This window comes from Callorhinus ursinus, unplaced genomic scaffold, assembly GCF_003265705.2.
Source record: "Callorhinus ursinus isolate GAN/ISIS: 27379988/994484 unplaced genomic scaffold, GSC_fseal_2.0 scaffold18, whole genome shotgun sequence".
NCBI lineage: Eukaryota > Metazoa > Chordata > Mammalia > Carnivora > Otariidae > Callorhinus > Callorhinus ursinus.
Window position 1 is genome coordinate 7,813,016 of NW_027397080.1, and position 11,936 is coordinate 7,824,951.

General features: G+C 59.6%; 1 protein-coding gene across 3 annotated transcripts in view; it reads left to right on the forward strand.

Moving 5' to 3' along the window:
* Positions 1 to 11,936, forward strand: part of EPHA10 (EPH receptor A10) — a 40,889-nt gene that overhangs the window by 24,725 nt on the left and 4,228 nt on the right. Inside the window, exons 7-15 of one of the 3 annotated variants that reach the window (XM_025857081.2) lie at positions 1,306 to 1,477; positions 4,940 to 5,048; positions 8,454 to 8,515; positions 8,632 to 8,757; positions 9,414 to 9,599; positions 10,053 to 10,114; positions 10,562 to 10,765; positions 11,055 to 11,204; positions 11,397 to 11,590. In XM_025857081.2, the coding sequence (XP_025712866.1) occupies positions 1,306 to 1,477; positions 4,940 to 5,048; positions 8,454 to 8,515; positions 8,632 to 8,757; positions 9,414 to 9,599; positions 10,053 to 10,114; positions 10,562 to 10,765; positions 11,055 to 11,204; positions 11,397 to 11,590 (1,265 nt within the window). Of the gene's footprint in view, positions 1 to 1,305; positions 1,478 to 4,939; positions 5,049 to 8,453; positions 8,516 to 8,631; positions 9,229 to 9,413; positions 9,600 to 10,052; positions 10,115 to 10,561; positions 10,766 to 11,054; positions 11,205 to 11,396; positions 11,591 to 11,936 lie in introns of those variants that run through there. The other 2 variants (XM_073902884.1, XM_073902885.1) reach the window with 2 other exon arrangements.

Sequence of the window (11,936 nt, forward strand, 5' to 3'; positions counted from 1 at the left end):
GGTTTAGGAGACTGCAGAGGACACTGGGAAGGAGCTGGGCACGCAGTCACTGCTCACAGAGGCCTCACTGAACTGACACGGGGTGGGGGTCAGAGCATAGGAGACAGAGTCCTGAGGCGGAGCTGTGTGGGTGCTCCAGGCCCTAAGGGGCTGTGAATTTGCAGGGAACCAAAACCGTTGAAAAGAGGAGCCTGTACAAAAGGGGTTCCGTGTGAAAAGCTTCAGGGGCATTGCACAGAAGCCCGGGACCACAAGTCCTGGAGGCACATGCTCCTCGTTTGCCCTTCTCTGTGCACACCAGTGCCCGCGTCCTCTGCACAGGGGCTTGCTCAGGGCCCATGAGGGTGGCCCAGGACGGCAGCCTTGCCTCTTCGCCCCACCCCGCCCTTACCCTGCCCGTCTCTCAGAGGTCCCGCCTGCAGCCCCTGTCTCGCTGTCTTTCCCTGGGTGGTTCAGATACCTGGAAGAGAGATCCCTACTGGCCCAGTTCGGGTCCCAGTCTTCCCCATTCCTGAATACCGTGACCAAAGAACTGGACCACATGATAATGAGGGGCTGTGAGCCTGGCAGGGGCTCTAATAAGGTTGGGGGGGGGCAGGCAGAGACGAAACAATAGCTGCATCCCCAGTATACACCATTATCAGACATGCTGGGGGCAGTATGATATGAAGTACGCACGGGACCCAAAGGAATCAAGATGGTGTTGTTCTGACCCTTCCCTGATGCGACTGTCCCCTATAAAGGAAGAGAGAACTGCTACTGTGGGCGCTGTAGGTAGCCAGGCCTCCGAAGAGTCTAGCTCAGCAGCGGGCAGTGAGCCGGCCCTCCCTCCATGACAGCTACCGCTGTCCCCACTGTCCAGCAGAGGCCTCGGGCGAGTCTCTCCACCCCTCTGTGCCTCAGTCCTTGTCTGTGAAAACCAGATGACAAAGAGAAGGATCTGTGTGAGCCGACGGCCGGGCAGGTGTCAGGACTGTTTCTCACTTCTCCGAGGCATCAGGCCCAGCTCACCCTCTCTCTGGACCACGAGGCCCTGACGTCTGTCCCCCAGAAGGGGGATCTAGCGTCTTCTCTCAAGTTTCTCTTACTGTTCTTAGCCACAAGTACCACTGAGTGTACTTGGGAACTTGGGTGCAGGGAGGGGTTGGAGAGCCCGTGGAAGCCTGCGGAGCCCTCCCTAGACTGTCGGAGTCAGATTCTCCCACCCTCAGCGCTTCTCCGCCCCCCTGCTCCTTGCCCCCGTCATTCTCCAAGGAGCGCGGGTCTGGCCCTGGGTCTGGGCCTTACTTCTTGGTCCTTCCTCAGGGTCAGAGTGAGCAGACTTACTCCACGGTGAAGACAGGGGCACCTGCGGTCACAGTCACCAACCTGAAGCCGGCTACCCGCTACGTCTTTCAGATCCGGGCAGCTTCCCCAGGACCCTCCTGGGAGACCCAGAACTTCAATCCCTCCATTGAAGTGCAGACCCCAGGCGAGGGTAAGTGATGTGTGTCTGTAGGGAGGGGCTGAGGTGGGGAGACCAGCTGGGGAGGGGGTGGTTATCCATGCAATTAAGGGAGCCCACAGAACAGTTTAATTACAACCTAAATAATTCATGAATTTGGAATCCACTGACGGAGGGCCTATTCAGTGACATGAATTAAATGGGAGGGCCACATCCTGGGGGAGCTCACAGGGGAGGGGCTCATGAACAGCTATAAGCCATGTCTCAGCTGGGATCTCCCAGCCTCCCAGGACCTCCTGTGTCTTGTAGAAACATCCTGTGCCCTCTCCAAGATTCTTGCTATTTTTCTTGGGAGGAGTTGTAGTCTCATGGTCACTTCTTGCTCCGAAGGCTAAATTCTTTCCCATTCTGCTTCTTTCTCTCTACCATGATATAGACTCAAACATGGGATGCTGTCCCTTTCCCCACTCGGCCTTAGAGTGAGAAGCATAGTTCACTGAAGGTTGGGGACACAAAGGGGTCGCACCACAGCAATAAAACAAAACAGAGCGAGAGTTGTGCATGTTCAGTGGGGGGGATTGTATGGTACGTGAATCATTTCTCCCAATAAAGCTATTATCAAGATGAAACGACAAAACAAAACAAAAGCTAAACGTCAGATGCCCTGATTCTAAAATGGCTCTGGCTTCTCCCCCGTGGTATTATGCTACCCGCTTCCGCCCTTCACCTCCCTCCCCTGGCTCCTCTTCTCCCCACCCTAACCCCCAAATTCCCTTTCATGATGAGAGATGAGCAGCTTAGCTGTGGCTTTGGTGGTTTTGCCTGCTGCTAACCCTGCCCTCAGGGTCTCACCTCTATCTACCCTGAGCAGTTCACGAAAGTATTTTCCCAGACAAAGGCAGTTCCCCCTAAGAGGCATTCTGACACCAGCTGTCAAGATAATAATTCTTTCCAACCTGCTACATGAGTCTAATCCAAGATAGGAAGAGCTCGGAGCCCAAAGGGAGGTGGAGATAAAATGTTGAGGGAGTTTGGGTTCTGGGAAGAGAGACAGCACTTCTTGTTCGAATGCCTGTCTGTGCCAGACCTCGGCCAGGTGCTGGCAGGAGGAGATTAGAGCTCTGTCTTGAAGGCTAGGGAGCATTTGAATGTGTGGAGATGGGCAGGGAAGGCATGTGGGGTAGACGAATCCATCCGAACAAAGGCGCACAGGTTTGGCTGCAGTGAGTGTGGCGGGGGCGGGAGCTGAGGGCTGTTAGCTGAAATGGGCCGATGATTTCCATTCATTTGGTGCTGCCTGGTGAGTAGACCCTGCTCGGACCCTCGGCCTCCTTGGCTGTGGCCCAGGCTCTGGGGGAACAGGTCTCCCAGTCTGTGGACCCCTTCTTCCAGTGATCTGTGACCCTAACTCAGGAGCACGATGAAGGATCCTACTTCAGCCCTGTATCAGCTACCCATTGCTGCGTAACAGATTACCCCAAAGCAAGTAGTTGCAAACAGCCAACATTTGTTCTCTCGTGGTCTTTGTGGGCCAGGCATCTGGGTGCAGCTTAAGTAGGTGCCACAGGCTCAGGGTCCCTCACGGCTGCAGTCATCTCAAGGCTCGGGTTCTTGCTGGCTCTTTGTTGGAGGCATGCAGTTCTCTGCCTCTTGGGCTTCTGCCTAGAGCTCCTCATCACACAGCAACTCGATTCTTTCAGAGACTGAGAGAGAGAGAGAGAGAGACAGGGTGCCCAAGACAGGGTGCACAGTCTCTCGTCTGTGACATCCCATCCTTCAGCTGCATTCTCTTCATTAGAAACAAGTCACTATGTCAAGCCCACACTCAAGGGGACTGAATACCAGGAGGTGGGGAATCCAGGGGGCACATCTCAGAAGCCACCTGCCACAACCGCCCTGTCTCCATTTCCAGGTCCACATGGACACCTCATTTCAAACAGTTCTTGGCAACTCCACCCACCTCTGCCCCAGCCAGCCCCCAGGTCCTGTCCCCACCCCTGGAACCATGGGCTCTAAAATCCCCTCATTGACCTTGGCCTTGCTGGCCTCTAACTCTCCCTTCCTCCTCTGTCCCTTGTCAGTTGACTGTGACATCCTCCTAACAGCCCTGGGGATCCAACCTTATCTCCCAGGCTGTGAGCCCCTCCTGGTCCCACATCGCCCCAGCCGCTGCGGATCCTCCCCAGGGAAATGCTCCCCAGCCGTGTTGGCCCTCACTCCCTGGATGCTGCATTGTGCCTGCCCTGCTTGTCCCAGAGCCTGGAGCCTGGAGCTGGCCTGAGTCCTGTGTCCCAAGCCTCATCTAATCTCAGCTGAGTCTCCAGGGCTGCGCAGCATCTCCCCCATTCTCAATAGTTTGCCCAAACATTTCCCCCTCTCTCAGGTACCTCCTGTCCATCCCCACTCCCAACCCAGCAGATACCTTCACCCCTTTCCCCTCAGGCAGGAACTCTGTCCATTGCTCCCTGGCTCCCTTGTCACCCTCAGGATGAAGTCCCTGCTCCTTGGTCTGGCATCCCAGGCCCTTCAGGTGCTGTCTCCTCCCCCGCACCCCCGTTCCCTTTTTCCTCTCACTGTCCAGCTTCACATCTGGCCCCGCTTGGCCCCCATGTGGCCTGTTTTCCCAGCCCCACGGGATGGCTTGCCGTTTTCCAGACCCTGCCTGTGCACCCGAGCACCACCAGAACCTTTCCGAGCGCCCAGGCCTGGTGCAGGTGCCACACCTCTTCTGCGAAGCCTTCCTCACTGGCTTTGGGAAGAAATGAGCCTGTCTCTGCCGAGCTCTCTGTTTCTGTTTTCATTCTACAGTTAGGAATTTTATTTCTGTCTCCCCCACTGGTCTCTACCCTCTTCCAGGGCAGGGATTCTGGCTCATTCATCACTGCCTTCCAAGTGCTGGCGCCAGCCTGTCACACATGTTGGATGGATAGACAGGGTTGGGAGCCTGGGGTCCTCTAGACCCCTCTCTTGGGGAAATAGTTCACAGTAGAGGCTTTTGGAATCAGGCTCAAATCTTGGGTTCACCATTTAGTAGTTGTGGGACCCTGGGCAAACTGCACAACTTTTCTCGATGCCGGTCTTCTCAGCTATAAGATGGGGAGACACCACCACCTTACTGGCTGGTTATGACAGTGAAACGGGGTCATTTAGTTAAGGCACGCGGCACAGTATCTTGAGTGGCGTAAGTGTGCATTCAGTGTTACCCTGTGTAATTGGCGGCGGCCGCGGTCCGGATGGGTCTGGGGGGCTCAGGTGAGAGGCCGTTCCCCCTGCAGAGCTGCGTTAAGTCATGCCCATCTGGAAGGCCCAAAGGGAGGCCCAGGCCGGCCTGTCTGGACCCCAGGGCCTCTCTCGAAGAGCTGGACTGCAGGGAGAGGAGGAAGCTCCAGGCGCCCCCCGTGGGCCCTCTGCTGTGGGGGCAGGGCAGGAGCCTGCACTGGGGCGGCCCCCAGAGCCTGGCCCACGGCCTGCCTCAACCTCGTGGTTTACCCCTAGCTGCCTCAGGGTCCAGGGGCCACAGCCCTGCGGCCGTCATCACCGTGGTGACCGTCTCAGCCCTCCTCGTCCTGGGCTCTGTGATGAGCGTGCTGGCCACGTGGAGGAGGTAGGTGGCTGGTCCCGGCCTGGCTGACTCCTGGTGGGCCGTGGCCCTGGGCACACTCACGTGTGCTCATGACCCCTCTGTCTGTGCCTGCATTCGCTCACATGCAGATTTGCCCACGCAAGCACCCTGTGGTGTAGATCCGGGAAGGGCTAGCGCGGTCCCGGCCCCTCCCCCCACTTACTGCTGCTGCGGCAGCCGGCACTGCCTCCAGCTCAGCCCGCTCTGGGATGAAGGGGATTGAGCTCCTTAGCTCATTAAATGTCAGAAGGCATCACTGAGGATGGAATCAAGCTCCGGCTGCTCCAGTGTGATTAGGATTCTCCTGAGGTGCTCAGAGGCCCCCAGCCCCTGCCCGCAAGGGATCTTGAGGCCCTTGAACACAGGCAAAGGGAAGAAAGGCAGAAACTGTGTGTGGGAGGGGGGAGGCCAGGGAGGGGAACTCATTCACCAGGAGGAAGCTTGCAGGGGAGTGGGCAGAGAAAGGGGGCGGGAGGAGGGGGAAGGATGTGGAGCTCGAGTTTGGTTCAGAGAAGATTCCAGTCCTTTTACATGCAGGAGAAAGCTCATAGCATGTATTTCCACCTTCTCCCCAGGGCCACACTCTGCTGCGTGCAGAGGTACCAGGCTGGGGCTGAGGTCAGCAGACTTGAGGGGTGGAAAGTCTGTATGTGATGGGCCGGGGGCGGGGTGGTGGGGGGGGGAGCAGAGGCGAGGGACGGCTGCTCGGGGAGCCGCATCCCAGCACATCTCAGCATCCTGGAACTGCCTGTGGGCTGGAGGCACAGGGAGCATTCACACGGCACTGTTTGCTTGGCCTTGACTAGAGCGCTGAAAGTGACTGAGGAGGGGAGAGCCTTGACCTGGGGGTCTTGGAGCCCCTCTGCCTGGGCCAGGACAGTCAGGGAGGCAGGACAGGAGTAGTAAGCTCCTTTCTGGTGCTTAGACGCCCATATTGGACCTGTTGGGAAAGTAGGAATGGACAGGAGCTGAGAGCTTCTTGTCCTGGCTGGGAGCTTAAGGGCTCAGGGAGGCGGGCGGAGGAACCGGGAGAAAGGGGTATAAGGAGCAGCCTTCCAGGCAGGGGCTGTGCAGGACAGGAGCTGCCCAGGAGCACCTCGGAGACAGAGGCACTAGGGCAGGTCGAGTAAGCCAGGGGTCGGCCTCAAAACCTGCTCAAAATCCCATGGCACGGAAACGGGGAGAATCTGCGGGTCAGGTGCCAATGGGCATGTCCAGCCAGCCTCACAGGCTGAGCTCTCTCTGAGTCCCTGCAGAACCTGCCCTCTGCGGGGGTCTCCTCCCCCTCCGCTTTCCCTCCCCGCCCCATCCTGGCTCATCCCACTTCTCACCAGAGGGTGTTGTCCAGTGGAAGCTTCTCGGTTTCTCTGCCACTCCTCCATCCGCTTGGTCTTGCCCCCTTTCTCTCTACCCACTTTTCCTGGATGTTCTCCTCATTCGTGGGAAGTCCTGTCACCACTCTGGGTGACTTCATTGCCCTTGGATAACCTGTCCCACCCCTTGGCTTCTCGGTTCTTTGACTTCCTCATTCCCAAGGACCTTCTGTTCCATTCCACCTCGGCCTCCCTCTCCCATATCCTGCCATGGACCTAGCCATCACCCCAAATACTCTGTCCGGCTGGCCCTTCCACTTAGGCCCCGCAGGTGCCCTGTCCTTACAGCTTGCCCCCTCGGCCACATCTGTTGCACCTGCTCCTTCAGTGCAGCATTGGCTGCCTGGCTCTTCATGGTCCCCAAGTCTGCACACCTGCCTGTCTCCGCGCCCGTACTCTCCCTCCCTCTGCTCCAGAGGAGGTGCCTTCCTCCTAGTCCTTCCTGCTGGGTTCCGAGCCCCGCCCCTTCTCACCGTCCCAGGAACCCTACTATTTCTAATGTCCCTCTCTGCCCCACGTAACAGCTGACATTTAGTGAGTGCTTAGTAAGCTCTGTGCAACCATGCTGTGTCGGGCGGGGCTGTCTTTATCCCGGTTTTATTAAAGAGAAGTCCGAGCCCACCCAGTCCCGCCGCTACCAGGCAAAGGCGCTGGGAAGCCAGTCCCCGCGTGAGGTTCCAGAGCCCATGCTGCTAACCACCGTCGTGACCACTTCAGCCCCCTTTCCCATCCGTATAGAAACATCTCCCTAACCGCGCCCCCTCCTCCGAGCCTCCACACCACCTCTCTCCCCTGCGCCACTTTTTTCTTTCCTGCCTTCCTGTGACTTGGCCACCACTGATTTCCCTTCTGTTTCCCTTTGACTCCTCTGGTGGTTCTTTTGTGATCTCCTCCGGGGCCTCTTTCTCCCCTACCCGGTCTCTAAATGTCGGGGTCCTCAGACTTGTCCACGGTCCCACTTCCCGGGATCTGTCCTCTTCCTGGACAATGCTCACAGCTCCCGTGCTCGTATCTCCAGGGCAGACCTCTCCTGCACCCCCGGCCCCACTCATTTCTACCTCCCTGCTCCCCGCCCCTCCCTGCTCATCCCGTGGGCTCTGCACATTCCCACCGGCGCAGCCTGAGCGTGAGCTTCTCTCCCTGTCCTCGTAAACGGCCCCACCGTCAGTGGTTGGGCAATGCAGAACCCCCAAGTTATTCTGGCCTTCCCCCTCCTCCGTTCTGCTTTCTAGCAGTCTCAGAGCCCTGTGGCCCTGTCACCTAAATGTCACTTGAGCACTCGAGTCCTCTTTTCTCCGGGTCCGTGCTCCCCCTGTAGCCCGAGCCACTGAGCCACCGTCAGCTCCTGCGGGGGGGGGGGGGGGGGGGGGGGGCGGCAGCTGCAGCCAGCATGATCTTTCTAAAATGCAGATGGAGTCATGGTGCTCACCTGCTCAACACCACCAGGCCTCTCCTCTGGGCCAGCGCCAGCAAGGCCTCCCTCAGGGTCCCCTAAATGCCGGTTGCGGGCTCTGGTGATGGTGACGCAGTTTTTGGTCCATGGCCACCTCTGCCTCAGGAAGCCCTCCTTGGAGGCCTGGGACTGGTCAGGCCCATCTGCTGTGTGTGCCTTCTCCTCTGCTTGGACCTGTGAGCGGGCTTGCAATGGATGCTCAGCGCTTGTTTACCTGGCCAGACCCCCGGCTGTCCCTGACTGCATGGGCCACCTGATTTGCTCAAAGTTTAGGGGTTCAAAGTCAGGGGTATGGATTTGGGTGCCTCTGGAGTTGCAAGAATGTGCATTGTGTCTCAGAGGGAAAATAATTAGGAATGTGGGTGGGGATGAGGGGTTAGGTCTGGGGCTGGGGTTCCGTGTCAGCTGTGGGGAGGAGCTCTCAAAGCAGGACAAGAAGGTCCCTCCCCTAGGGCACAGATCTTCATGGTTTTGAAGGGCTAAGGAGCTGCCACCCTGGGTCTGGTGAGAGGCCAAAGTCTGGGGCTGCCTGGCTCAAAGAGTGACTCTGCACCTCCCCAGGTCCTGCCCCTATGGCAAAGGAGGTCAGGACGCCCATGACGAGGAGGAGCTGTATTTCCACTGTGAGTCGTCGCTTGCCCCTGCTTAGCCCTCTTCCTTGCTGCCCTTCATGACCCCTCCCACCCCCGGCCACAGAACCCCTTCCTCCAGCCCATGTCTGTCTCTCCCCGCATTCCAGTCAAAGTCCCGACGCGCCGCACGTTCTTAGACCCCCAGAGCTGTGGGGACCCGCTGCAGGCTGTTCATCTGTTTGCCAAGGAGCTGGATGCAAAAACCGTCACACTGGAGAAAAGCCTTGGAGCAGGCAAGCTGGGCACCCAGGAAGCCTTGTCCGTCCCAAGAGCCCTCCCCTTCCCTCATCCCCACCTCTGCCCTCCAGGCCCTCCCCCATTTCTGGAAGCCCTGCCTTCACCCCAGTCCTGGCCTGCCGAGGAGGCCCCAGCTCCACACCAAACGGGACCTCCCCCCACCGGGGTCCAGGGAAGGGGATGGCAGAGGAATCTGTGATCCTGCCTTCCTACCCTCTCCCGTTCCCCATGGTCACCGAGGAGGCCTCCCCACCCTAGCCCTTTCCCCGCTGGCCTGCGCAGACTGCCGCCGGCGGAAGTATAGTCCCAGGCCTTCATGGGGGCGGTGGGGAGGAGCATTCACAGACTTGGGGACCAGACGCGCCTGAGGTCTAGTCCTGGCTCTCCTGCTGACCAGCTGTGTGTGCCTCTTCTGCTCTGGACTCGTTCCTTGGCTGTAAAACGGGCACGATAGCTCCTCATGCAGAGCGAGGTGGGCACTGCGAAGCCCATGTCACGTCACTGGGTCTCAGCTTGCCATGAGTCGAACTCGGGAGCCCTGAGCCCCAAGGCCAGGAACAGCCTGTGATCCCAAGCTGCTTTCTCCGCTGCTCACCGGGCTGGCTTGGCCAGGGGGTGGCCTCCAGGGGACTGAGGTGCTCTGTCCTCACAGGGCGGTTCGGGGAGCTGTCCTTCGGCCGCCTGCAGCTCCCTGGCCGCCAGGAGCTCCCCGTGGCCGTGCACACGCTCAGGGACGGCTGCTCCGACTCCCAGAGGCTCAGCTTCCTGGCCGAGGCCCTCACCCTGGGCCAGTTCGACCACAGCCATGTCGTGAGGCTGGAGGGTGTCGTCACCCGAGGTAGGGCCGTGTGCTCCGCAAGGATGGGTGGAAACACGGTGGGAGGTGGGGTGCTCCTATGCCCCCAGGCCCTTCCTCCAGCCATGGGACGGGGAGCCCCTAAGCGGCCCAGGTTGGAGAGAGGGTCTCAGCTCTCTTTCACCGACTCAGGGAGACCCTTCCGACCTTGAATGACCTTTCTGACCGGTATTGACCCTGTCGGGGGTGGACCGCTTGGACCTTGGGTGATCTTCCTTAGCAAACCCATTGCAGCTCCTAGACCGTGGCCTTTGTCCTCCTCCAGATGTCCTCTCTTTTGTTCTTTGGCATAGAGGGTCCTGGGCAGGGGTGCGGCCCGCCTGGGGAAACTTGCTTCCGGCCGTCTTGGCTCAGGCTGGGCCCGGGTGGGGGGAGCATGTGTGCGTGCAGAGGGGCGCAGGCAGCTTAGCGTGTGTGTCCCCATCCCTGGCACAGGAAGCACCTTGATGATTGTCACTGAGTACATGAGCCATGGGGCCCTGGATGGCTTCCTGCGGGTGAGTGGCCTGGGTCCCGGGGAGTACCTCTGACCATGTTAGTTTTCGTCCTTCACTTTTCTCTTTGGTGGGACTTGCACTTGGCATCGTTCCCTAAAAAGGGGCCCACTGGGGGCGCCTGGGTGGCTCAGTTGGTTAAGCGACTGCCTTCGGCTCAGGTCATGATCCTGGAGTCCCGGGATCGAGTCCCGCATCAGGCTCCCTGCTCGGCGGGGAGTCTGCTTCTCCCTCTGACCCTCTTCCCTCTCCTGCTGTCTATCTCTCATTCTCTCTCTCTCTCAGATAAATAAATAAAATCTTTAAAAAAAAATAAAAGTAAAAAAAATAAAAAATAGAAAGGGGCCCACTGGCCAGGCCCACCTGGTGGGTCCCAGGGCAAACCCAGAGGGGGCCAGGTGACTTCGCTGGGGTCCCACAGCCCCAGGGAACTGCATGTTCCTCCCACAGAGGCATGAGGGCCAGCTGGCGGCCGGGCAGCTGTTGGGGCTGCTGCCCGGGCTGGCGTCAGCCATGAAGTATCTCTCGGAAATGGGCTACGTCCACCGGGGCCTGGCGGCCCGCCGTGTGCTACTCAGCGGTGGCCTTATCTGCAAGATCTCTGGCTTTGGGCGGGGCCCCCGGGACCGAGCAGAGGCTGTCTACACCACCATGGTGAGGGTTCCCTTCTCCCAGGCAAACCTGCCCATCAGACTGCACCAGGGTCCCCGTCACCCACTGCTGCCCTCTTCCCTGCCGTGTCAGGGCCACACTCCCTACAGCCCCGCCCCTCCCCCCACTTGGCCCCAAGTGAATGCCGGTGTGGGCATCGTTATGTGCCTTCCCCAGAGGTGCAGCTGGGAGGATGGCAGGTGGGGCTGGGGCTGGGGCTCCGTGGGGTGGGGAGCCCTGGAGGTCCTCGGGCCAGTCCCCTCTTGCCCCTGACCTGCTTGCCTGCCCGCAGAGTGGCCGGAGCCCGGCACTGTGGGCCGCCCCTGAGACGCTTCAGTTTGGACACTTCAGCTCTGCCAGTGATGTGTGGAGCTTTGGTGTCGTCATGTGGGAGGTGATGGCCTTTGGGGAGCGGCCCTACTGGGACATGTCTGGCCAAGATGTGAGTGACCTCGGGCCCCAACTCCCTGACCTCTGTCCATTGACCCTTGACCTCTTAGCCCTAGGCCCCTCTTCACTGTCTACTTGCTTCCGGTCCTGCCTGGTCACTGCCTGAGTCTTCCTTGGGATGGGATGTGTGCATGTGTTGGAGGGACTGAAAGCTTCCTGTCTGCCCCTAACCTCCATGGCCCAGGTGATCAAGGCAGTGGAGGATGGCTTCCGGCTGCCACCCCCCAGGAACTGCCCCTCCCTCCTACACCGTCTGATGCTAGACTGCTGGCAGAAGGACCCAAGTGAGCGGCCCAGGTTCTCCCAGATCCACAGCATCCTGAGCAAGATGGTGCAGGACCCAGAACCCCCAAAGTGTGCCACGACCGCCTCCCCCAGGTACAACTGATGCCTCTTTGTGCCAGGTTCACTCCCACCTATCCCCAACTGCCAGGTACAGCCGGCCTCCTGCCTCGCGGTGAGCGGGCTCCCCACCTGTCCACCGTACCTGTCCCCACCCCACCTGTCCACCGCACCTGTCCACCCCACCTGTCCACCGCACCTGTCCACGCCACCTGTCCACGCCACCTGTCCACCGCACCTGTCCCACCCCACCTGTCCACACCACCTGTCCACCGCACCTGTCCCACCCCACCTGTCCACCGCACCTGTCCACCGCCCCTGTCCACCCCACCTGTCCACCGCACCTGTCCCACCCCACCTGTCCACCGCACCTGTCCACGCC